Source organism: Plectropomus leopardus, chromosome 6 (assembly GCF_026936395.1).
Source record: "Plectropomus leopardus strain MGB_pleo_1.0 chromosome 6, ASM2693639v1, whole genome shotgun sequence".
NCBI lineage: Eukaryota > Metazoa > Chordata > Actinopteri > Perciformes > Serranidae > Plectropomus > Plectropomus leopardus.
The window spans coordinates 29357059-29384216 of NC_142181.1; the positions used below are offsets into that span (position 1 = coordinate 29357059).

At 39.7% G+C, this 27158-nt stretch overlaps 1 protein-coding gene across 3 annotated transcripts in view; it reads left to right on the forward strand.

Moving 5' to 3' along the window:
• fndc3a (fibronectin type III domain containing 3A) overlaps positions 1-27158 on the forward strand; it is a 54601-nt gene that overhangs the window by 10559 nt on the left and 16884 nt on the right. Inside the window, exons 1-13 of one of the 3 annotated variants that reach the window (XM_088079176.1) lie at positions 4513-5015; positions 7792-7867; positions 18410-18486; positions 18593-18839; positions 19143-19442; positions 20298-20356; positions 21592-21758; positions 21880-21939; positions 22029-22167; positions 24156-24209; positions 24296-24420; positions 24603-24777; positions 25375-25461. In XM_088079176.1, the coding sequence (XP_087935302.1) occupies positions 5004-5015; positions 7792-7867; positions 18410-18486; positions 18593-18839; positions 19143-19442; positions 20298-20356; positions 21592-21758; positions 21880-21939; positions 22029-22167; positions 24156-24209; positions 24296-24420; positions 24603-24777; positions 25375-25461 (1578 nt within the window). In that variant the 5' untranslated portion in view covers positions 4513-5003. Of the gene's footprint in view, positions 1-4512; positions 5016-5364; positions 5497-7791; positions 7868-18409; positions 18487-18592; positions 18840-19142; positions 19443-20297; positions 20357-21591; positions 21759-21879; positions 21940-22028; positions 22168-24155; positions 24210-24295; positions 24421-24602; positions 24778-25374; positions 25462-27158 lie in introns of those variants that run through there. The other 2 variants (XM_088079175.1, XM_042486327.2) reach the window with 2 other exon arrangements.

Genomic DNA, 27158 nt, shown 5'->3' on the forward strand with positions numbered 1-27158 from the left:
TTTTACTTCCCTTCTTCTGTTTCAAAATAAAAGTCCTGTAACAATGTCTCTGTTGACAGAATCTCATAAGATGTTGACACAAGGCATTTTATTTTGAAATATTTGCAGGACGTTGTTATTGACGATGCAGGAGCTTGCACGACTTCATAAATTAGTGTTTTGTGCTCATAACAGAACTCATAGCAACAGGCATCCCTGCAGAAGCGTCGCAGCCACGACTGTTGATTCGATCACCACAAGCGTTTGTATGTTTGACCAAGTTACTTGTAGGGTTGCCAGCTCTCATGCTCCCGTGTGACACATGCTTTCACCGTCAGTCTCACACTCACGCTGCCCAGGCAACTCTCAAGGCAAAACATTGCGACAGCAAAAGTGTTTAACAATCATGTAATGTAGTGAATGACTTTGACTCTAGAATACAGCTGAGTATTTTACAAACGAAGTTGTATGTGCTTCCACAGCGTGACATTATAGCGGATCAAACAACTGATGGTCCTATAGCAGCGCAGTGAGAGAGACAGACAAACAGAGCAGAGCTTCTCCTCACAGCACCAAAGTGTCTGAAACAGCCAAATATTCAGTGGTGGAAAGTGACTTCTTTAGAATTCTACAGATTATTTTGTTTTAATGTCAGGTTTAGTCAGACTTTGGATGGAATTATTTAGCTCTCATTATTATTACCAGGGGTGTAGTGATGCCATGATTTGGGGTCTGGGCCACAGGCACATTGTCTTATTTTCAACCTTTCTCTATCTGGGGATGTTGGCAGGCTGGCAGCTATAGAGGAAGTACGTCTCCTCAAAAGATTTTTTCTGAAGTAAAATGATTTAATTGCACATAGCAGAAGTTAAAGTCAGATTCCTGCAGTCAGGAAAGGGTTGCCCATTATCACCACAATGTACTTAAATTTACCTGAAGTTTATTTAGGCCGGAGCTTTTCATTCTTATATCATTCTGGATATTGTAATAAATAATAATTCATCATATGTCTATTACAGTTAAAAATACCATGGTCAAATGTAACTGTAAATGTCCTCCTATTTTTTTATATTCCTTTAGTCTCCTTCACATGGTAGGTGTATAGTTTACAAACTCAACAATGGTATCGGATCTGTATCGGGTATTGACCGATATGCAAAGCCCAGGTATCGGTATCAGTATAGGGACTGAAAAAGTCAGATTGGTGCATCCCTGTTTACAACAGCATGAACATCCTTGAAACAATGCTTTGTCTGTTTCTTTGCTGTCAAATGTTTCTAATTGATCCTGGAGGATGGAGGATCATGAAATTGGCTCAAATTTTTATCGTACATTTAAGCATATGCTGTCAGCAGAAGGGAGACTGCATTAATTCCTGGCTAGTTCCTCCAGTGGCAGGATTTTCCCTGTGTCATTCAGCTCCTGTTTCCTGTCCACCCAGCTGCTAGTTCACATCAATGCACAGTAAACAATTAAGAGGAACAAATAGTGAGAAACTCAAACTCTGAGTCACCAATGGCTGAGAAACGTCAGAGCTAACAGTCATGAACACACAGAGCAGGGCCATTCTCCTGGGTAATAAAACACAGCAGTGGCCTGTGTGACAGTGTGTCCTAATTGATCCACACTCTCTTTGCATAGGGTTCATACGTGGATGCAAATCTTTACAACAGTGGGAACAAGAGATATTGCTTGTACATAGTGTTCTATAAATTTTGGACAGTGCGCTTCATTTTTATTGTACCTCCTGTCTTAATGCATGATTTCTCCCATGCAGCGCTCTGAAATAAAGATCATCCCTGTTTTGAATGTGACCAGGAAACCATTTCACATCATAGTGCCTAGTCATCTGTGTAAAAAGTAACCTTTGCAGTATCCTAGCACTATTTCTGAGTCCATACACTTTGATATTAAGTCATCATACAGTTGGGTTGAATGTATCTAACAGCAGCATTGTAAATTCAGCATTTCTAAGTTTATTAAAGCTGAGCTTCAGGGGGATACAAGAGTTGGTTTGTGTTTGCATAAGGGTAACTATGACTGGCAGCAGCCGCAAGCAGTCGGAGTTATCAGAAGAGGAAACTATTCTTTTTTTGTATTTTGCAAAACAATCATTTTTTTGTACTAAATATGATATAGACAGTGCTACTTAAGAACTGGGGGAACGAGAGGTTTGGTTTCTGTTGTACAACTGACATTGATGTTACACTATGAGGCAATCCTTTGAAATCCAATTCAAAATAGTCAAGAGAATATTAGCAGTTTAACCATAAATCTATGAAAATGCCTCAGAATACCTATTCAAAGTCTAAGCTCCCAAAACACTAATCACATCACACAATACAGCACAGTATTATGCAGTTGTAACTTTGAAAGAAAAAAATCATAACCTCATTTTGGCCAAGACTTTATTCCAATTTTAGTCTGTTTCTGAAAATAGTTCAGTAACATCAGCTTCATTTTTTGCAGATAATATGAATGGCAGCAAGGATTGCACAAGTTAAAGGTTTACTCTGTTTTATTTAGTTGCTGAGGCTGCTGACATCTTCTGCCTTAGCATCTCAGGAGTTGATTTATTTTGCTGTGGGTTTTAGTCACTATCAATTTAGATAAAATTGTCTATAATTATCTTGGTTTTCCCTGTTTTCACTGCTAAAAATACAGAAAAGTGGCACATCTAAAAATTGCATGTTTGGTTTGTTGTCACTTGTGTTTTAGGTGTTAGCCCATGGGGGGCGCTGTCCTTATTTCACTGTGAATTAGTCCATTCTTTATTTGTAGTTAGAAAAAAAAACTTGGCACAATGACCACAACAGATCACTGCAAAATGTTAACCTCTTATTACTGTATGTTCTTTATTAGAGTGGTTAGTACTTTATGATCACTGATCACTGCTGCTATATTTATCAAATTTTTCAAATCCATCCCTTTTCATTTTACATTTTTCATTTTTATTTTGGAATAAAATGAAGCGTAGGATTTTTTATAATGACAGAAGCAGCATGACTCAGTGTAGGGTAGCTGTGTGTACCTTTTATTTCAGTCATTATGAACTCCATGAATGGAAGATGGAGGTCTTAACAGTTGAGATTTTGTTTTTTTTTGGTTTATGGTTAAGAGCCCTAAAAATGCATGTAAAGCCCAAGGTTGTTTTTCTGCACATAAGGTGGTGACTCATTTTATCTAGGCTAACTAGGTTTGGGGCATAATCAGTTCAGTTAAAAATCATGGATCCTTTGAAGAATTTTTCTTTGACATATTAACACGAACAATATTTTTATATATAGATGTCAAGAATTTTCTTTACCACGTTGAAATTATGTTGACATAATAATCACTTCCTTTGATTCCTGTTTTTTATTTGTAGGCAATATCAGAATGTTTCTGAAATGTACATGTGGTTGTTATTTTTATCTCACAGGCACAGTAGGGAAAATGTCAAGTCTTGTACATAATAACTTGTATAAGATAAAAGTAGTTACATTGCATTAACACACACTTTGAAAGTTATCAAATACAATGCAAACTCAACAATTTCCTCTCACTGATTTACAAAATGAGCTGCTGTTTAAATATATTGTGATTTTGAAAGACAATCAAACCATAATTTAATTTTAAGTTTTAGTTTGTTTCAGTCATTACAATGTTTGGATTCTTCCTAATTTTTAAGCATTTTAATTTTGTTTTTTACAACCAAAATTCACTGAAATACATATTTAACAGAAATCAAGCTGTGTTTACTATACTGTGCTACGCTTCATTTTATTTCATGTAAAATGTAGGATTTAATTTTGTGGAGGATGTGCCTTAGGTGTACCCCTTGTGCAGCAGTATCAGTGACGCAGAGAATCTTAACTTGGCACATGCTGATCAAGTGATCAGCACTGTCGCTTTAAGAAGTGATCCATTCAGAATGAATGAGGACAGATGTTACAGAAGCAGTGAATACTTGTGAGCTCTGTTTATTGTGTCGCCGTACAAATAGTGTCTCTGTTTTGACTGTCAGTGGGCTGCTTTGTGATCTTTGAAGACAGTGGAGGCTCGAGGGTGCAGTTGTCGCCAACGCTGGAGCTTTGCAATTGAACTCCCACCACCTCATCTCCTCTCACATCGATCGGAGTATTAAGAGAGGGTGTATGGCATGTCGCTCCGTGAATGGGAGAGAGAGCCAGAGAGAGTATTGGGGGGTGGGGGGAGAGAGAGGGACTGTAGCGTAGTCGTACATGTCAGCCTCAGAAGCTGCGTGGGTCGCTTAGCTCCCTCACGCCATTGTTGTTGTTGTGAAAAAAGGCAGAACAAAGGACTCCCCACGCTATGGAACCCTTATACCATTGCTGGCTTAGCTGTGTTATGATCACGCCCTGATGGAATGCTATTGAAATTAACCATATTAAGGAGCACAGCAGGCGTTAACTGAGCTGGCACACAGTCAGTGACAGAGGCAACAGGGGAACTGAATAGCAAACTGAGGCATCATCCTTCTCATATTTGGTCCTGTTTTCTCGCGTTCATCTGCCTCCTTTTCCAGAGAGTGGCCAATGCTGATAAGGTTTCAATCCCTTCTCTGAAGGTTTGGCGCGGACATCGCTGTGGCTTATTTGTTGAAGGGGTTGCTGTGGATACTGACAGTAGGGAGGTTGCACTGGAGCCAGAGGCAAGAGTGAACAAGCTTTCCTGCTGCAGAGAATGCCGCTATGGAGCAGATGAGGCTGAACCAGGCTAAGCAAACATGAGATTTACGGCACACTTTCTGTGAACGCTCCAGCGCGAGAGACTAAGCCCCATCTGCCTGCATTGCTCCTGCTGCACTCCTTACCTCTCGTCATCTTCTCTCTGGATTTTGCTCAGGAGTTGATGGAAGTGGAAGGTGTAAAGGATCAGTCTAGCCAGATGTGTTAGCATTGCAGGCCATGTGATTTCTCATGAGGGTTGGGTGAAGTGGTGGAGGGTCAGATAGACCCTGGAGCATCTTTTTCTTTTTCTCTGTGACAGCGTGAATAGCGACGACTGAATGAGAAAAAGCAATGCGGGCTACAGTAAGTATCAGTCAGATCTTTTGCAAGCAAAATTTACTTCTGTTTGATTTTTCTGAACATGCAGTGAATGTCTCAGTATTGATTTCACTGTAACTTCCAATCTTTAGATTAAATTGGAAAAGGGAGACATGATCCAAGGAGGGGTGTTTGTTTCTCACAGAGCGGCGTGGACAACAAACATGCACATACACCCGACTGTGAAGTGCCTAGACTTTGATTCAATTAGATCTTCATTGCCCCACATCCCCCTCCTCCACCACCATCTACACTTGCTGCTGACGCTGCCTGTGTGGGTGTGTATCAACATATGAGCTTCTGTGTGTGGCAGTCAAAGGGCTCTTTCCTCTCCTTGCTGAGCACATGAATGGGAGCAGTGTCAGAGATGGAGGTGCTGATGATTTCTGTGCTTGAAGAGAACCATAGCCAAAGCCCTTTGCCAGGGGAGTGTAGATTCTATGACAGCGACTTCCACAAGAGTGAGGTAACTACCGCCCACACACAGTGCCGGGCAACAAAAACCTGATTATGTGTGTTCTTTTGGAGTTTAAAAGAAAGAGCGAAAAGAATTTGAGATTTGAGAAGTTTCGGGGTATCTTGATTTTATTAACATAATCTTACCTGTTGTTTAAGTGAGTGGAAAAAGGATAGTCTGTCATCACTTCTGCTAATTTTAGTTTTAATTGGCTGTTGTCAAGAGAAGGTGATGTTGCCAGAAAGATGGAATGATTGAAAAAGTTTGTTCCTTTTGTACAAAATGAACCTTTTTCATGAGGCTTTTTCTTGTTCAATTTTTATGTTCTAGTCTTTTATAATGACAGAAGCAGCATGACTCAGTGTAGGGTAGCTGTGTGTACCTTTTATTTCAGTCATTATGAACTCCATGAATGGAAGATGGAGGTCTTAACAGTTGAGAGTTTGTTTTTTTTTTGGTTTATGGTTAAAAGCCCTAAAAATGCATGTAAAGCCCAAGGTTGTTTTTCTGCACATAAGGTGGTGACTCATTTTATCTAGGCTAACTAGGTTTGGGGCATAATCAGTTCAGTTAAAAATCATGGATCCTTTGAAGAATTTTTCTTTGACATATTAACACGAACAATATTTTTATATATAGATGTCAAGAATTTTCTTTACCACGTTGAAATTATGTTGACATAATAATCACTTCCTTTGATTCCTGTTTTTTATTTGTAGGCAATATCAGAATGTTTCTGAAATGTACATTTGGTTGTTATTTTTATCTCACAGGCACAGTAGGGAAAATGTCAAGTCTTGTACATAATAACTTGTATAAGATAAAAGTAGTTACATTGAATTAACACATACTTTGAAAGTTATCAAATACAATGCAAACCCTACCATTTCCTCTCACTGATTTACAAAATGAGCTGCTGTTTAAATATATTGTGATTTTGAAAGACAATCAAACCATAATTTAATTTTAAGTTTTAGTTTGTTTCAGTCATTACAATGTTTGGATTCTTCCTAATTTTTAAGCATTTTAATTTTGTTTTTTACAACCAAAATTCACTGAAATACATATTTAACAGAAATCAAGCTATGTTTACTATACTGTACTGCCTTTTCGAAACAATCCCAGGTTCTGTTGATGATATCGCTGGAAATTGACAGTGAAAATTGATGTCGAACATGAGCTTGTGTGTTACATTCAACAAGCCCTTTTCACACAAAAAGAGTACATTATTGATGAATTCAGTTGTTTAGCTGTGGCAGTGGTTACTGGTGTTAACATGTAAGTCTCCCATATTAAGTATAAAGTATATATACTAAGTATATATATATATATATATATGTATATATATATATATATATATATATATATATATATATATATATATATATATATATATATATATGTATATATATCTGTGCTGTTAGTAATTGTTTATCCCCCCAGCTAAATTGGAGACCACAGTGAACACTGCAGAAAAGGCTGCCTCCTGTTGACTTTATAGCCAGTGCCTGTTTTAATGGATTTTTGTCCTGAAAACTAGTGGTATGATTTAAACTTTAAAGGTATCTGTGTAAAGGTTTTTGTCAACTGTGCATATTTTAAGCAGACTAGCAGGCTTATCCCAAAACAGACAGCTTTGTCTGTTTGCATTCTTGCTGATGCTTGCTTGTACCTGCCTCTGCCAGTGTTACCTACATATTACACTTTACAGAAATGCTCTCCGTTGAAAGATAATATTTTCAGGTTGCCCTATCATTAGTTTAACAACAAATGCAGTTGGTTTTTAGACTGTTGTGTGCTTGTCAGTAGTGCTGCACAAGTAATCAAAATACTAATGAAATCGCAGTATATACAATATCTAAATTGCAGGAGCTGCAGTGCTTTGATAAAAATAAAATGTGTCACTACATACAAATTTAAATTAAGCATTGTGGTGCTACAGAGATGTCTGGCCTCCAAATCATATTTCCGACGAACATGCTTTTTTAATACAGACACCAGCAAAAATTACTATTATCATTTTAAATGTTTTTTTTAGTGAAAATGAAATGCAAAAATTACCATTCCCACTAAAAATGCTACTCATATTGCAATCGCAATGGTTATCAAAATAATTGCAGTATGATTTTTGCATACATCATGCTGCCCTACTGAAAAAATGGACTGGGGTTTCAGTTTACACATGTCGACATGTGAAGTTACCATGTACAAAAATGGCTTCCGTTTTAATTAACTTGTCACTGTAGAGCAAATGTGAAAGCTAACTTGGATAGTATATTCAAATGTTGTGTTGTTTCTCCACAGGTAATCCTGGTGCAGGTAAACCCAGGTGAGGCCTTCACTATTAGACGAGAGGATGGTCAGTTTCAGTGTATCACAGGTAAGAAAGCTGTTTTGTAATAAGTTGATCACAAATAATAATTGTAATATTTATATTAATATATTTGAGTACATGCTCATTCATTAAACTCTTTGTGAAAGTAAAAAATAAATTGTATTTGTAAACTTCTATATCCCTTGTGGTAAAAAGTGTTTATAACCTTGATAAAAAAAAGTTTATAAAATTACATCTTAGTTAATTTTTAGAGCACATCCTTTCCAGAAAATTTATATATGGTAGTAACATATGTTTTTATACAGTTAAACTGCAAACACATGGCTTAGAAATGACATTCCCAAAAACAACAAGATGAGTACAATATTTTGATCAAAGCTCTAGCATCACTTTCTGAAAATGAAGACATGGCCCATGTGCATGGGCTAATTTCATTTGACAGTATCATTGGTAGTAGTAGCTTTTATTGGTGAAATGCTACAAGAGGTACAGTGTTTTCAGCGAGCAGAGCACTACGGCTCTAGCAGAGAGTGCTCCAGTAAGAGCAGACAATATTGAGAGTGAGTTTCAGGGCATTGTGAACATAAGGCAGACAAATGCGTTCTTGCTACACTCCACATAAGGCTGCCGAAATTCCTGAAAATGTATGGATAATTTACAATGCTTAGGGCTTCTCTTGCAGTATGTTTTAAATTAATTAATTTATCAGTTAAAGAAAATAAGTAGGTTTGGGTGATACAGTTCAAGGGAATATCTCAACGTTATTAAGAACATCCTAATATTAAGGTATGCCTGGACAGTATGCAAATGAGCAAATATGCAAAATCCCATGAAAATCAACCTGATGTTCAGTGCAATAAATTGTTCTTCATTTATGCATGACCTCAGTAAACTCTAAACAAGTTCCCCTCTAAATTAAATATTTGCTTGCTCTTAAGACGCATACAAAGGAGGGGCAGTTTAAAATGTTTGTGCCTGAATGTATAGAAAATTTAGACAAATCAAGGAGACTTTGTAAAACCCAATTTTAACACCCTAAAATTGTCATCTAATCATGAGATTGCCTCTTGCAGACTCTTGCAGCTAACAGCAAATTTCATGTAGGTGCCTAGGTTTGATCATCTTAACAGGTGTAAGATTGTAATAGGTGTAAGAATAATCTGATTAACAACTAGATTTTTGCTCAACCTCTATATTTCTAGTAATCACCCTCAATCGGATTCAGTCAGCTTTTTCTTCAGTGAGCGTGCGCAGTGAAAAGGGAAGGGGATTGGCCATGAAGCATTGACGTATTTTTACCAGAATGACAACAGCATGACAGTCATGTCTGTCTCACAGCTCTCAGGCTGCTCAATGACATAATTGCATTTTATGGTTCCAGCCAAATTAGAGAATAGTACAGCTTGAAGGAATCTGTTATGGAAGCACATCAATATGTTCAATGAAATATGATGTTTTTTTTAAGAGACACTGAGTTGATTAAGCTTGATCACATTGATTTGTATTTCAATTTATTAATATTCATAGTAACTTCCTATCATGATAAATTATTAGCAATGCATGTAGAGGATTGAATACAGGCGAAATACTTCCTGACCCTAAAAAATGTACCATCATTTTTATTCTTCAGTTCAGTAACTGTGATGATGTACACATAAATGCATTCCCTTTGATTTTTATCAAAATTTCTATTTTAACACTTCCTGTACAGAATGTCACCTCTGCATTTTTTACCCAGGATTATCACACTCAAATGCCCCAAAAGAAAAAAAGAATCCTCCTCATTGGCTGTACCACCCAAATGTCATTTGGCACGCTGCTCCTCTCGATTAATTTGACAGATGATAAAATGAACTAAACACTGATATACTATTGTGATGTAAAATAAGCATATGGTATGATTACAGTGTGTTGGTAGAGGAGTTAGGGCAGAAAGGCGGTGTTTGAGAAAGATGTGTTACACATTCTTATTTGTCCTGGTGGCAGTCATTTCCTTTTCCTCAATTGTTGGTGATTGGGCTGGCTTTGTGACAGCAACAATGAAATCTGGCTCTAACACGTCGCTGACATTGTTAACAGAAGACAGCTGGAGTAGTAGGAGGTAGAGCTGTGGGGCCATAATTGTAAATGATTATGATAAAATGTAGTTGCCCGCAAAAACATAGATCTGAAAATGATTTGCTTTGTTTGTTATGCTCCACGGACATCCCTCTGTGTATTGACATTTCTGTGAGCTCACTGCCACTCTTTTTCTCTGTTAAATGTTCCATTTGAGTTAATAAAGAAAAATAAAGGATGTCAACATAATAAAGGTTTGTGAGTGAATAATGATTGCTACCCTTTGCGCACACTGCAGGCAGGCGCTCAACATTTTAGCATAAATCTAATGACCTTTGTATAGACTAGTGTTTCATATTTCACTGGTAAAAGACAGTGGTATTTCTCTTCTGTAACCTCTGACTATGCATGCGACGTATATGAATAACAATGAGACATAGACCTGTGTAATAGGCCTCAGATATCCAGGACACAAAGGAGCAAAAGCAGTAATATAGAGTGATCCCGCCCTGGGAGGAAGCCATCATACAGCTTCCTCACATGGGGACTCTTCGCCCTACTCCTGTCTCACTGAGCTCCCACACCGGCCCCCCCATTATGAGCTGAGTAAACCTTCCTAATAGGGAGCGAGCATACATAGTCTCTCCATCAGAGGAGAAACAAAGGGAGAGAGGTGCCACATAGATCAGTGTGACTGCTACTAACTGGCCTGTCACAGGGTGCACTCATCTCTCAGTGACGTGAATAGAGGGATGACTCACCGCTTGCGGTGCAAGGAGGGAGGAAGAAGAGTGTGTGCGCGGGCATGTGTGCATGTATGTGTATGTGGTTGGTTGGTTTGGTTTGTTGCGTGATCACAGCAACAGATTAGCCATATTCACTTAAGTATCAGTTGTGCATATGCATGCTTTCACCTTTTACCCTAGTGTGTACTGACAGGGACAGTGTGACACAGACTCAAAGCCAGGATGAGATGGTTTGCATGTATATTTCAGGATTTACTCCCTCCCACACCAACTTGTGTATTGAATTATGTATTTTTAGCAGATGGATATGTGTAATTGCTATGTCGTGTTAATGCATGACAGTTTGCCAGTTATGAACAGACAATCTTGTAAATGCAGTTTATGGAAGGCATTTTCCTTTTTTGATATCTGGCTTGGAGGAGGGGCCATTAGCAAGGGAGGCTAATTGGAGTGGCCATTTAGTATCTTGCTGCTCCTAGCTGTCCTCCTTGCCACAAGAGAAGTTCTGTATGTAAGCGGACTTGCTCTCTTGACCCCAGTGCTTACTGGGTCATCCTTTCTCAGCATCTGTCACTGTAGATCTGAAGGCTATACCATTGGCGTCGAGCAATAGACCACCTGATAAGTTTGGTGACTGATAAGGCAAGTCAGCATCAGGACCACTGGGTTGATTAGATCCACTTCTTTATCTGACTTAGCCTGCCAGTGATTCACATCACTTTGGATGATTCAGTCTCTGGTTGATGGCTGAGAGCACCATCTAGTTTCACTGGGCTTATTGAGCCTGATTGAGATGTGCCTTCTCCCACAAAAGCCAAGACAGCCATTCTGGCATCTCGACAGGGAGCTAAAGAAAGAGTGAGAGAAAGTGTGTGTGTGTGTGTGAGAGAGTGTGTGTGAGAGAGAGAGAGTGTGTGGGCACGTGCATGTTAGTATGTGCATTCATACACCTGGCTCACTTTGTAGCCATGTCCAATATTTCTTCTCTGTTAGATACTGGTTGGTCAGTCAGTCTGTCTGCCTACTTGTCTCTTATCTGTGGTGCTATAGCTGTGAAACACCTCATCTCATTCCTGATGGTGCTATTCTTTTTTATATCAGAGGGACTTAGGGCTGTCATGTTCCCTGTGCCTGAAACTGAACAGCCAGGACGTGCACTGTTGAACATCTGTCACTGTGTGGTGAGGGGTATCCATAATGTCAATACACTAGTCTGTTTTGAGAGAAATCCAAGAGACATTTACTTTTAGGAAGCTCCACTACTGCGACAGTAATGGACATTTTCCATCATGTGTACGTTCAAGACAAGTTTTCAGTCTTACGATTGAGTGCAAACAGTCAGCAAAAATGCTACTGTTAGGGTGTGATTGCACATGGTTATACATGTGAACAGAACATCCGGAAGCTACTCTACTGTCTGAGAAGTAGTTTAACTGGACTATACTGGCGCCTTTAGAAGTACGTATATTATGTGGACATTGCCATGTACTGAAAAAATAATCAATAGGTATAGTGAGGTGAAATTAAAAATTTAGATGATAGTGTTTTTCAATCAGTGGAAATAAAGGAGTCTGAATTCTAAGTAAAGGCAAAATTCAAAAATACATTTAAACATCCAATATGTAGGCTTTAAGGGCATCTATTGGGAAAAATGGTGTACAATATTCATAACTATGTTTTCATTAGTTTATACTTACCTGAAATTAGGAATTGTGTTTTCATTGCCTTAAAAAGAGACACTTATCTTTACATACGGAGCAGGTGCTCTTCAATAGAGTCTGTAAAGTTGTTCTACAATAGTGAAGAACAGACAAATCAAGCAATGGCTCTTTGCGTTTTTGCACTATAGTTCTCCTACAGCCTTGGCACATAAGAAACGTTTTAGTTCTATAACCTCACTGCTAGATGCCACAAAATCCCAAATACAATATTGGAGCCTTAGGATGCAAAATCACTCTCTCAACATTGTGTACCAGAATGTATTTTTCACATTGTCTTTAGGATACATAAAATGATCTGTAAATGCCTTATATCTGGTGATCGTTTCAAAAGTCTTACATTTCAGCAGGATTTACAGATGGTTACAAATATATGAAGCAAAAAGGGTGAGCTATTAAAACTGTTTGTGTAGATTCAGTCCTGAAAAAAAGATGTTACAGTCTCACAAGAGCAAAGCTCCAGACATGAATATTTATTTCCAACTTATCTCGAACTTAAGTTGGTAAATATCAGCGGGAAAAAATATCAGCATCAGCCTTTTAAAAATCACATCCATCCTTTATTCATCCTCTCATTATGTTCTTCAACACCCTGTCTCTTCTCCTCTCTTTCCTTATCTACTGACCCCCTGTTTATTTAAACCCTTCCAGTGAGTTTACATGGTGGCCGGTTACTCCTCCCCTACCTAATTCCAAGTACATGTACACAAAAGTGTGTGCAGATGCACAGAGCTGCGGTTCATTCACAGCTTCTGCAGTGAGTAGCTCTAAGAATGACTGAGCTTGTGACTCATTCTCCCATTGCTGCGTTGATACCAAGGGGGAATGAGAAAAGGTAAAGTGGCTGATAGAAGATGATAAGAGGGAGGGATGGTTGAAAAATACTTTTCTTTATCTTCTGAGTTTAGTCAGATGTGGGATGTTTGGAGGAACAGGTTGATTCCATTTCCATTCAGCTGTTTTTGTATCACAGGGTTTGTGAGGTTAGCTTCTAGTTATAGGAGGAGACAGTGGTTTTAGGATGGAATCTTTATATCCTGAACGGAGCCAAATAATTCATTATTTTAAAAAATCCAGCTCCTGTGGTCATGGCCCTTCTCTCGTTCTGGGTTTGTCTGGCTGAGAGCAGCAGCCGCACTGTGATGTTCTGTATTAAGCACAAGCATGAAGGTTACGGATTCCCTCCCCTCCTGTAAACGTCATTCATGCCAATGGGGTTGTAAAAGCTGTGCGGATGCTTAAAATAACAGGAATTCAGACAATGTTTACTAAAGCCCAAAAAAATACTCTGTTATTAAATTGTTCAATTGTTTACTGTATAGCTTCCTCCTTCAGGCTCTGGTTTGCATACAGAACAAGACAGAATGCCTTTTTCCTTTTTTTCCCACTTGCTCCTCTCCTTTATATGCCTGTATTGGTGGTGGTTTGATGCTAAAGGGCATGTTGAGGAGAAATAGCCTGGCCGAGGATGAGCTTGCACATCTGTGGCTTCCTAATCTGCTAATAGAAAGTTCCGCTTATTTTAAATTACTACTCTCCTAATTGATGGAAGATCTTTCCTGCCTGCAAGAAAAATGTGTCATGCAAAAAAGAGAGCCATTTACCACAATGTCATTACTGAAAAAAATCAAGGTTAGGGTTTTAACTTGCAATTAGTACTTTTTTGTTTTATTGACAGTTCAGTATTTAGCCTCTTTCCATTGCTTGGCTGTAATTATTAACTGCTGTCAGTTAGTCTGCTTCCCTTTCCTTGCCCATCCTCTCTCTCCTCTTTATTTATGGATGGAGACATTTTATTAGCTCTAATTAATAATCAAGCCCGCTCCATCTTTATAGGCTCACAGTTCATCATGTTTCCATTGAGAGATTATTGAGAGCTCCCATATGAAACCATTCTGTCTCTGCTCTGTCTTTCTACCTTTCTCGCTTTTGTTCTCTCCACCTATGTGCCTCTCTTGATTTTAACACCCCTCTGTTAGCCCCAGCCAGCTTCTGTCAAGCTTTTTTTCTTGTCCTCTTTTTATTCTCCATATCTAATTGAGGATTCATTTGTACATCCGATTAAACCAGAGAGTTTGCTTGGATTGTATGCCTTAGACACCTGCGTTAAGTCCCACTTGAGTTTGTTTGTTACTATGGTCTATATCCATTTTTAGATAAGAGGAAACAGGTGGGTATGTATGTATGAATGTATGTATATGTCTGGCCTTTGAGGAGTTTATCCCTCAGCTTTTTCACCCAACCTGAACAATTATCCCCATCTCCTCACACTAACATCCAACGCCCCCCAACTCAGACACGCCACATCAGTTGATCCTGTTGGCCTGCCCCAGGAGGCGGAAAGGTGAAGACAGGTTATGTGATTTTGACTGGAGATGATGGTGTTTCCAAAGTGTTGCGTAGCCTCTGTTTACACTGCCAGAACAGGCAGCTTGTTTGTGGCTATTTTTGGATCAGTGGCAGCCTGCCGTTTTGTGGAGGAGGACTGATGTTTTTCCCGTGGCTGCTTCCTCTGGAAGGCTGGCACTCCATGGCCACGTCAGCACAACCAATGCTCCAGTTGACTCAAGGGGAGGGGAGGGGGAGGGGGATGTGGCCTTTTGTATCTGATCTCTGTCAGCACTCGTGCGTCAGTCTGATGTAAAAGAGTGGGTGTCCCCCCCCCCCCATTCTCCACCCTACCTCTCTCCTCTCTCTTTCTGTCTATATTAAATGTGTGAGGCTCCCTCATCCTACCTCCCTCACCGCATGCTTTCTACTGGTCCTCTTCTTCCTTCACTCTTCAAGTCAGTGCAAAACAAAGTATTTTATTCTAAAGAGACAAAAAAGAAGCTATACTGAGTGCAGATGTGATTCATCAGATTTCGTGTTAGTCAGCATCAGAGGTACTAACTGGAGTTACCTTAATCAGTCACCACACAGGTGCACCGCGGCACCTGGCATAAGCACGGTGTAATTTATTTGTCTTAAAAGTGAGTGCAGCTAACACACTTTGAACTCCCACTCAAATGATATTGTAATCTGAAATCAATGAGGGCTGAGCCAGTGTGGCTGCCTTCATTCAGACTGAGCTCTCCCATGCTCCCTGAATTGAGATTTTTGTCCTTGCACTCCTTGTCTTCTTGGGTAGGAAAGTGACTCACTGCCTATCAGTCTGCTGGCTTGTTGTACTGAGAGGGGCTTCAAAGCTCTGTGCCCTTTTGATACCAGTATAAGAGGCCTATTTGCAATCTGTCTTATCCAGTGAAGTATAATAGGTAGATGAACGAAATCATTTTCTTATGATTTTTCTGCCAATGGAAAGTATTATATTGCGAGACTGTCTGGTATGAGATGTTTACATTTAAAAGAGGTTTTAGAGGTGCAGTGAGTAAGATCTAGGGGGGATTTAGTGGAGTCTAGTGGTGAGAATTGCAGTTTCATGTGAAAAATCTGTTTCTCCGATGCTGTTTGGTATTTTGGAGATGGGCGGGTTGGCCTGCACCTGCTAATGCATGCTCAACTATTTCTCTAATAACTTAAGACTCAGATGATTAGGAAGTTTTTGCCACATTTTAGCAGAGGTCTCTTCCTCTCCAAAACAAACAGGTGATTTAAAACGGTAAAAACCTCTGAATAAAGCAGTTTCCCATAACAGGTCTTTTGTTTTTTGATGTGGCTCGTCAAAGATGGGATTCGAACTGCAGTGGCCAGCACAAAAACACAAATGGCCCTATCTACAGCCAGTGTTTGTTTTGTCTGTTCTGAGGTACTGTAGAAACATAGCGATGAACTCTGCAATCTCTATAAATGAGGACCTGCTCTCTATGTAGACATAAATGGCTCATACTAAGGTAACAAAAACAAAACAATTTTATTTTCAGGTGATTACACACTAAATAAAACATACATATTATATGATTTAATTTCTACCAATATATCCTCCTAAGTCCTACACACTGGACTTTTAAGAAGAGTGTACCTGCCAGCCCAGAGTACACAATGACTAGTTTGGGGAAATGTCTATTTTTAAATTTTTTAAATTTAAAAAAACAACAACATTTTAATCAGTCCAAAAATCTAGTCCAAGCTGCGGCCAAGCTGTACCCTGTTAATTTTTGTGTGTCTGAGACGATTCATGTTTTTAGATCATTGCTATCTTCATGAAAACCTTAATAAGTAGTGAACAGAACACACCTGCTCTCAAATACCTTACATTAAAAAAACAGATCAAGTCAAACATTTTTGATCTGGTAATATAAACAACATGGATGCATTTCTATTCTAAGCAAAAAACTGCCTTGCTGTATTGCCTTGCAAAGACAACCTGTCTGTGTATTGAGCTGCTGAGTGCAGCAGTGAACTCTGGACCTGAGTCATTATGTGTTGAGGTGTACACTCTGATGTTATTAGGTGTGCTTAGCTAATTCAGCAGTCATACAATTATAGAGGTTGTACTTTATGGTGCTTCTAATATTTTGTCCCCCCTCCTCTTGAATGGGGCAGATGAAATTTTAGAAACACTTATCAGTATAGCATATTACAGTCTGACAGCACTACAAATTTAAACCTCCAAAGTTCCATGATGTTGATTTACCACCTCTTTAAAGCAGTTTCAACAATAATTGTACTTTATAACCTTAATAAGGTAAAATTTATTGTACAGCTGTAACACTGCATTAGCTTTAAGTAGGTTTACTTAACAAACTGATATCTGTCCTTATATGAACACTTGCTTGTTGTTACTCTCACTGAGAGGTGGAGCCTGGACTTCAGCACCTGGGGAGGTGGTAGAAGCTAGAAATGGGAGGTTTCAGTGTATAATTACAGAACCAGCTTTGGGAGTCATGTGCCCATTGTGGGTGCTCAGTAAGAGGTGCCTTCTCTCTGCCTACGCCAGCTTTGAACAAATGAAGGAAAACTCATCCCTGAGCAAACTGTTGGGAGGTCAGTGTGTGCTGTGGATCTTTTTGCTCCCCTGCATGGCATCTGGCGCTGGGGCCCTAGTGTTTATGTCTTAGGTTTGTAAGAAGAGAAATGTGTGAACGTGCAAACTTGGCACCGAGGGGTCTCTCTCTCTCTCTCTCTCTCTCTCTCTCTCTCTCTCTCTCTCTCTCTCTCTCTCTCTCTCTCTCTCTCTCTCTCTCTTGCTCTCTCGCTCTCTCGCTCTCTCTCTCTCAGGCTTTCTGCTGAGCTGTCACTTCTCTGAGCTGAGCTAAGCCGCTACACTGGCCCCTGCAACAAAGCCACGCAAGACACTTTGTTGTTTCTCAGCACTTTTATAAAGTGGTCTTCTTGCATTTCCCAGTATTTGAAAATTGCATTTCTCTGCCTTGTCTTACACACATTTTTAAAAAAAATGAAATAGCGATTGAAAATGCAGCTGGCTTAGAGGAGTGAATCAACTGTAGGGATTGTCCCTCTTCAGAGGTAATGTTTGAAGTTTGCTCAAGTGAGAGCCTGCCAAGTGTCATATGCCATAGGTGGCAAGATGGGAGGAGTTCTTTTGGTAGTCCAAGGTTATGGAATAAAAGTTAATGTATTATTTGTGGAGAAGGTTTACAATGACTGGCAGTTTGAGCTCTTCAATGCTTGGATGAATAATACTATACAAAAGATGAGCAACTATACTGAAATAGATCTCTTTAAATACAAAGTCAAAAATGCCATCATCGCATCAACTATTGTGAGGTGTTCTGATTTGTTCCAAGCTGATACCTCCTCTGATTTGTACTTCTGGTGGCTGATATATTCTCTATAGCAACAGCAACTGGGACTCCTGGGTTTTTAGAGTCAGCTACTGTGCTAAACCGATGAAAAAAACAGACATTTTTGTAACTGATGGTTCAAACTTTATTTATTATTAAATATTAATATTAAATAATTATTATTTTTAAAAATTGCTTTTGGTATGAAAACATTTGTTAGCGGTTGGGCCCAGGCTAGAGCTTGAATGAATCTGGTCTGACTCAGACTGAAATGTCAACCCTATGCACTACTGTATTACTTTCAACACATTTACCACAGATGAAACAGCTGTTTTCCCCAGGGGGAAGTGTTTGATCTCGCTCCTTCCCTCTTCACAGGTCCTGCTCAGGTTCCCATGATGTCTCCAAATGGTTCAGTGCCTCCAATCTATGTGCCTCCTGGATACGTTTCACAGGTATTCAATCTTCACTATTTCCAGCGCAATGTTACTGATTGGCATCTGGTCAAACTCGGAGCAACTTTGATATCTGCTCTCTGCACTCTTGTGTGTTTCCTCTTAGATCATAGAAGAGAACGGAGTGCGGCGGGTTCTGGTTTTACCTCAGCAACCAGAGTTCCACCCAGGGGGCCACTCCCCTCTACACCACCCTCCACCTCCACCCCATGCCCACCTGCCTGCCTTCATCCCACACCCTGCCATGATGCCCCCGCCACCCCACCTGTACACAGGCATGGCGGGGGGCGTGGGTGACATGGGCTCTCAGTACATCTCCCAGTACCATCCAGCTCATATCTACTCAGAGCAGGGTGAGTTGGAGCCAGCAGTGTCTGGGCTGTATTGTTATATTAAGATGTTATTTATTTGTCCCCAGCACTTCATTTGCACAGGCGAGTTATACAATCACAGCCTGTGTCAAACTGTTTAGTCTTTCAGTTTCTTAATCTTTGGGGGTTCACCTCACTACCTCCTTGTTTATTTGTAAATTCTTTCATAATAGCCAGTGAGTTTGCCATTTTTCGACCTGCTTTTCTGGCCACCAGACAGGTTTTTTTTACTCCTCCTGTCTGTGTCTGCGCAAACTGACATGTGTTGCCTTTTTATTCCTTCAGTCTCTACAGATTCTCACTCCCAACATGGACGCCCGCCATTTGTCCACAGAGATGACAGAACTAGCAAAACATATGAGCGTCTGCAGAAGAAACTGAAAGAGCGCCAGGGAGGCGGAGGAGGAGGGCAAGTGAAGGACAGCCCTCCCCCTTCGCCACAGAAGACTTGCAGCAGCCCCCCGACAGTGGATATTCACAACGGCGTTGGATTAAAAGGGCTGGAGGTGGAGCAGGGGCAGCTCGGCCATGCAGTTGCCGGCCCTGACAAGCAGACAGGCATGGGCAAAAATGGAGAGCCAGGAGGTAAGAAGGGGAAAGGGTAGAGGGTTGTTGAGGCAGGCAGACACACAGCATTTTCCAGATGTTGGGAGTGTGTTGTGTTTAGGAGTAGTGCCTCATTAGTTGCTGCAGCTAGTGGCAGTGAGGGATCAGCAACACAGCAAACATTATTCTTGATTACATGAACTCTGACTGCTCATTAATCATAGAATTTAACTCTGCTATTTGGTGACAACAGCGCATAATTAAGGAATTACAATCAATTTTGAAAGTGGAGGCAAGAATAATTTCACCTTATGGCTAAATAAAGGTTGCTGAAATTGAGAAAACTCAAATCTGAGCGAAAGCAATAAAATGTAATGGGATGTTTAAAACATAGTGCTGTAATGTATCTTTTTTATAACAGCTGGTCATTCCTAGAGAGGGGTATGAAGTTGAAAAATCGATAGACATACATACCTCATAAGCAACCTAGTGTGTGAACTGGAAATTACTATAACTGTGGCCACAAACCTCTCATGACAGTGTATTTTATTTTTCCACAATGAAACCCTAAGTTCAACCGCTCATTCCAAATGTTTATCTGTATTTTTAAATCTAAAGAGACATTCATTATTCTTGGATGATTTCATTTTATTTTTAGCCATAATAGCCATTGTAGATGTACTGAAATATTCTGTGTTAGTGCAGCATGTAGAAGGCAGTTATTCCACCAGATAAATTATTGAATAGATTATGCAAATTTACACCCATAATTTAACTGACCAAGAAGCACACAGACACTTTCAGAACACATGCCTTTACTTTTCTTAAATTTGTCTTAATTTCAGAAATACTGAGGTGTTTTCTGCCCATATTTACCTATATTTCTCTCCTCAGAGCTAGATGAGGAAGCTCAGGCCCTGCAAGCACTATTGAGCACCGTCAGCGCACCAGTGGTTAGTATTCACTTCATCATTTTGTTATTTTTCTTTATCTTATTGATACAATTTGCACAATGTTGTGTGACTCTATTAGTGCTGAGTTCATGAAAACCCATAATGATGCAAATATGTTGCGTCATTAAACATTCTATTAACATCCATGATGAATTCTAGCTGACATCTTGCTAATGGAGTTAGACCTGCTGACTGACATCCATGTGGGGATTTCTATTCCCAAATGTGCCACCAAATACTATGCCAGCAGTTACTGAAAGACTTCAAGTACTGATTTTTAAATAAACAATTACAACGCTCTCACATCATCATGGCACTGTGCTTGGCAGTTTGTAGATGTGAATTTAAATAAAAAATTACATTGAGGGAAAAATATAAGCTAGAAATATATAATTATTTTTGCAGAAGTCACATTTGCTTTATTCTTTGAAGTAGCCCTTGATTTAATGGTGCTGAGCTCACAGCAGGAATGTGGATGAATAAATATGACAATGGCTGTTTTAACACCAGCTGGATGAAATAGAACTAGAAATAGAATTTCCTTGACCTCTTATGAGATGAGATTTGTTATACAGTGTCGCTAAGGTCTGATCTTCTTTCAAAAGTAGCAAAACAAGTCTATTGGAAAGATGATAGATAAAGGTAAGGAAGGATGTCTAATACGGGGAAGGTTCAGCTTCAATGGAAAGTGGATTTTTTTCCATCTTTGCTGCCACAATTTTGTTAAAGGACTGAGAATCGAACTGTGGGAAGCGAAGGAGTATGGTGGGCCCCCAGGGCAGAGGGGAGGGGGAGGCACAGACTTGACCTGATTGAGTTCTTCCATGTATGAATCCCCCCCTGCTGTATAGCTCAGGCTATTTTTAAGCCTCCTCAAAACAGAATGAAAAATCTTAAGGTTGCGCAGCACATCCCAGGGTTTTCAGCCAAGTGCTGAAAACCCTTTCCCCAAGTGGCATCAGCTTGAATATTTTGATCCCTGTCTCTTTTCCTGTATCAAGCAATGCAGTTTTTGTGTCGGAAATTAAGGAGTAAGAAATGTTCTTGAAAACTTGGTGCAGGACTGATAACTAGACATGTTGGATTTGAGTTGAGGTTTGCAAAATTCAGAAAAGTGTGTGCATGTTGTGACGTGGGGGGTGAAATCGTAAGAGGAATAAAAGCTTTGGTTACATATCCAGGTGTAATGGTTTAATGTAGACTTAGTTGTGACTCATGAAACTTTCATATAATAGGTGTCTGACATCCAGGCTAGAGGAGCAGTAGTGAGCTGGGGTGTGCCCTCCAGGCCAGAGAGTGAGAACGGCAGCGTGGAAGATGACTGCAGCCTCCTGGAGCCCTTCAGCTATGAGGTTTCTGTCTCATTTAGTGGCAAAGATGGGAAGTACAAGAGTATGTACTGGTAAGCACCAACAGCAAGATGCTACAATATTCAGCACCAACCATTGTTAGAGATTTTACATAGATGTTTTTTTGATAAAACACGAAAGACTGTTTTGTTGTTATGTTTTCCTTTGATGCAGCGGGGAAGAACTAAGTGCTACTTTAGAAGACCTTCGACCAGCAACAGACTATCATGTCAGGTTGGCATAACCCTCTGCCTGCTTTTGTTTGGACCACAGTGTCAGTGCACAGAGGAACATTTCATAACCACTTTATTCTCTTTCCCCAGGGTCCAGGCCATATGTAATTGTTTACAGGGAAGCCCGTCGGAGGCTGTGAGCTTCACCACTTTAAGCTGTGAGCCAGATCCTCCTAATGCTCCCAGAAAGGCCAGTGGGACCAAGAACACACTTGTACTCCAGTGGAAGGTAAAATAGATTGGATGATTGATGGAATTTAAAACCACAGTTTTAGGGGTGGTGAACAATTAGCAACTATACCTATGTGACAGAAATCAAGGCACATTTAGACCAGTGGTTCAACAATTTTAAGGAAAATTGAAAATCCAAATTCTGTTTTTACAGTTTCTGGCTATGATAAATGGTCTCATTTTGGCTATTTTTTGCGGGCCCAAGGCTTTTAGAGAAGAATTTTAGAAAAGAAGAAATATGCCAAAATATTTTTAAAAAAGTTTTAAAGTGAAAAAAAGCTAAAAATGTTATATGGAAAAAATCGGAGCGCATTTGTTTGTTTTTTTTGTTTGTTTTGGGTTTTTTTTCCTTCCCTACTGAGGTTTAGGCTAAGCCCCCACTGTCTTCAAATCCTAGAAACGCCCCTGGTTCTAACTAATTGCACTTTATTCTTGCAATATGTTATTTATAATAGCCAGTGAGTTTGCCATTTTTCGACCTGCTTTTCTGGCCACCAGACAGGTTTTTTTTACTCCTCCTGTCTGTGTCTGCGCAAACTGACATCAATAATTGTTATTACTTCATTCTGTTTTAATTCCACATGTAATTTACTTTTTGTCAAATCATATTGAATATGTAGTCATTTCTCTAATGTGCAGATGTTGACCTAGTGAATAAGGAGAAATCTGGACCCAGTGACTGGACCAGTTGGGAACCTCTTATGTGTAGAATAATAACAGCCAGGTCTTAAAATGCATTTTGTTTATTTAGCAGCCATAACGCCCTTTGTATTACATGTTTTTTATATGCGATACCTGCCACAAACATACTTTTCCAATTGGCCATATGGTAGGAGATATATGTTAATGGCAAAATGATCACCCTTTTAAAATCCCCAAACTGGCTGGGAGAAAGAGGAAAAAGTAATTAAGAAGCAATCTCCCCTTCCTCAATAACCTTTGCTAAGATCCACTTCACTGTGGTTCTTTACCTTCTGTTGCTTCATTAAAGTTGCTGAATTGCTAGCAGTAAAAGGCAGTTCGATGCATAGATCACCTCCCAGGTGTGAGTGTGAATGTGTGAAAGTTTAGCAAGGCACTTTTAGAACAACCATGCTTGCTCAGCAAACTTCATTAAGTTAATTAAACCATATAACAGTGTGCACACCTGGATGCACCTTATTTGTCATTAGTAGGGCTTAAGATTACATCTCTGTAATTAGTGGCAGTAAAAGGAAATATTCTCCACAAGGTTTGAATAAAAGGTGGTGGGGCTTAAAGGTCCAGTGTGGAGGATTTAGGGGATTATATTGGCAGAAGTGGAATATAATACAATAATAATGTTTCCTTTGGTGTATGTTCACCTGAAAATAATAATTGCTGGGTTACCTTAGAATGAGCCATTTATATCTGTATAGAGTGGGACCATGTCAACATAGTCTGCCATGTTGCACCACTATGTTTCTGTTTTTTCTATTGTAGTATTAGTAGTTGTGTATTGTAACACTGACTCTAGATAATGCTTTGTATGTCTGCCACTATAGTTAGCATCTAATCCATGATAAGCCAAACAGCATTGCAAAAATAATGATTTTTAAAGTGAAACTTCTTTCTTCAATGTTTTTACTGGTTTAAATCACTGGGTCCGTTTGTTGTGGAGAGGAGGAGACCTCTGCGGACAATTCTGCTCCTGGTAAAAACCCTCTAAAAAATAATCACTGAAGGAGCTGTATCTGGGAATTTACTTTTGGCACATGGGAGAAATTTCAACTAGTTACAATCTGCAATCTTCACTGCTAGGTGCCATTAAATCTGATATACTGCTCCTTCAGGTCCTCTAAAAAAATGGTTTGGCTATGAAACATTCTTGTTCTCCCTTTGTGGGCATATATTTAAGTCAAATGAATAACTGGGCTCTTGTGTGTGTGTGTAAGTGGTATGTGTGCTTTATATATTTATCTGATAGAAATATGATTTATTTTAAAAATGTATATGGCTTATTTGCAGGCTCCTTGTGATAACGGTTCCAAAATTCAAAACTACATTCTTCAGTGGGATGAGGTAATATTTCATCTATCATAAAAGAAATGTTGAACACTGCACCACAATCTCATGTTTTATGTGGAACTGAAACTTCTTCTCCCTAGGGGAAGGGCACTGGGATTTATGAACAGTGCTATTATGGACCTCAGAAGCAGTACAGAGTGACCAAGCTTTCACCAGCTTCAAGATACTCCTTCCGCCTTGCAGCCAAAAATGACATGGGTGTAAGGTAGGCGCGCAAGATTATGCTGGATTATTTTCTGGATGGCACCCTCCCTGTTGTCCATTTTCATGTTACCGTTTCTTCCATTCACTGTCTCCACCTATGTGTGCATGTGTGTCTCTCACTTGGTCTCTTCTGTCTTTTTCTCCCATCCTCTCCCATCCTCTGTCTCTCTCTGCCCTCCCCAGCGAGTTCAGTGAAGTGGTGGACCTGTTCACCTCATGCAGTGTGCCATTGCCACCCTTCCCTCCAGAGCTGGAGATGGCGGGGGTGACCTGGCTGTGTATGAAGTGGCAGAGGCCCACTAGCTCTCCAAAGGAGGATGACATCTACTATGTTTTGGAGATGGAGGAGGAAGGCTCGGTATGTCTCTCACAGTCTGCCTTTTTAAATAGAAAAACCAACTGCTCATTTAAGATTGAAACACATGAATGACACAGCAAATATTTTACATGTTGTCTCCCTTCTGAGGTGCTGCAGTTACTTTTTAGAAGGCAGTACTGCCAAGTGCATTTCTTTGACTTTCATTCATCTTCAGACGACATGAAATATGTATGCCATTAACACAGCACACTTAAAATTATTACAGTTGCAATCATTTAATAGTATACACTCATGTTCCTGGTTGATGTGCATCCTCTTGCTAGTTGGTGCATTCAGGTATCCTGTTGCTCACATTAAACCAGCCAAAATTGAATTCATGTCATTGTTTTGCGACACTAACAGTTTGCTCTAAAACTTATGTGACATTTATAGCTCCTGACACCTGTTCCTGCACCGCCTCAAGCAGCTACCTGCAGACATAGTGCCTGCCAGGGAAAACACAAAAAAGTTCCCCTATCCCCTGTAGCTGTTTGTCTCCTGTAGACCACTTTGTTTTCTGTGCTTCAGTGGTTGTCTTGTAAGTCATTGCTTACCTGGTTGTTTCCTTTCTCACTTTGTCATTTGTCTTTGTCCCAGGGATATGGCTTCCAGCCAAGCTATGATGGTGAGGAGCTCTCCTGCACAACCAGGAATCTCCACAGGAGTACCAAGTACAAGTTTAGGGTAAGGGTGCCCTGTAATGTTTGCCATCATAGCTATGTGTGGAGAGGACAGGCTTCAGGCAGGGAGGGTGCTGAGGCCCACAGTGGCCCTATGACTCATCCATTTGCAGGATTCTGCCAGCAGGGCAGTGGGCAACTGACAGCTTAAACAAGAGGACTCCACTGCCCGTCACATGCGGGCCTCAGTCTGATCAAGTGAAGCGTTTGAGCCACGGCGGCTTTTTGGCCAGCCCAGTAATGTGACTTAGTTCATGGACTGACAAGTGTCTTTCTCTCCATGTCACTGCATTTCTCTCTTTGTCTCTTACCCTCTCCCTCATTTCCTTATCTCTCATTCTGACGTTCTTGCCTAAATTGTTGCTCTGCCTGCAGTTTGCTGAAGTACTAAATGGCTCTGATAAATCACAGATGATCATCTTTCACCTGTTCTACACAGAGACCAATGCAAGAAATATACATGATGCTCCTAATAATAAGCTGAATAGTGGTAATCCAGTGAGAAAAATTGGCGTAGATAAATAGATAAATTATATACATGAAATTGTAGGCTTGCATTACCTCTGCATGTGATTTTTTTTTATACCTGCATATAAAAATATTCAAAAATCCTTTGCCCTCTTCTACCCCCTTTTTGGAGATGGATTGATTCATTATTTTTGTTCTTCATTTACTTTACTACTAATTTTATCTTTTTTCCATTCTGCACTGGTACAGAGCTTTGATTAGCGATGCTTTTTAAATCAGTGATGGGATCTGTTCCAGGTAGATTTGTAAAGGTGTTGAACATCTTAAAATTGGCTTTGTGAAAGCTGCAGATAGCCTTTGTTTAATTTGTGCAGTCACAGTTTGACTCAGTGAGAGTGAAAGGGAAAAAAAGCATAACACATCTTATGATGGATCAGTAAATTACTCTTGAATCTTGCAAATTCTAAAGATCATACTTACATAAATACATACTATAACAGTGCCAGCGTCAGCAGTGAAGCTCCCACTGAGGCCATTCTTACTAAATACATTTGCAGCCATAATACTTTATGCTTCAGATAAAAGCACCTTTTATGATTGGAACTCCTGGAGGGAGGGCAATGATTTATTCAGACCACATATACATTTTTTTCCTTATAGGGCTTGGGCCTGTAATATACTTATTATGTATTGCAAATAGAAAAAAAGGCAAAACATTATTGCTTTTTTAAGGATAAGGTGGGGAATATTCTTTAGCCTTTGTGCCATAGTTCTCCATTTTTGTGAAAGGAAGCACTGCAGCATTGCTATGCATGACACTGACAGAAAGGTATTGCATTACCCAAACAAACCACCATATGCCAAAATGGTAGAAATGTTCATTAGTCACTCAAGACTCTTTCCCTCATTCCCAATTATCCAGCTGTGCAGTGAGGGGGGGGGGCTGCTTGGTGCTGTGCAGGTTTGTCTTGGTACAGTATGTGGATGAGCTGTACTCAGCAGGCTTACAAAGATTTTCATGTTATTTCAGATTGCCGCTAGGGAAATGCAAATTGCCTTATTGTCACGTTTCTTTTATTGCAGTGCTCGTGGCATCTTAACAGATTTGTTGAAGTGTATTTGTAGATTTAAGGATCTTTTTGATACTATGTTATTTGTCTGTGGCCATTTTAGTTGCAAGCAGAGTGTTACACTCCCTCGCAGATTCTTTCATTATCCTCCTCTAATTCTAGT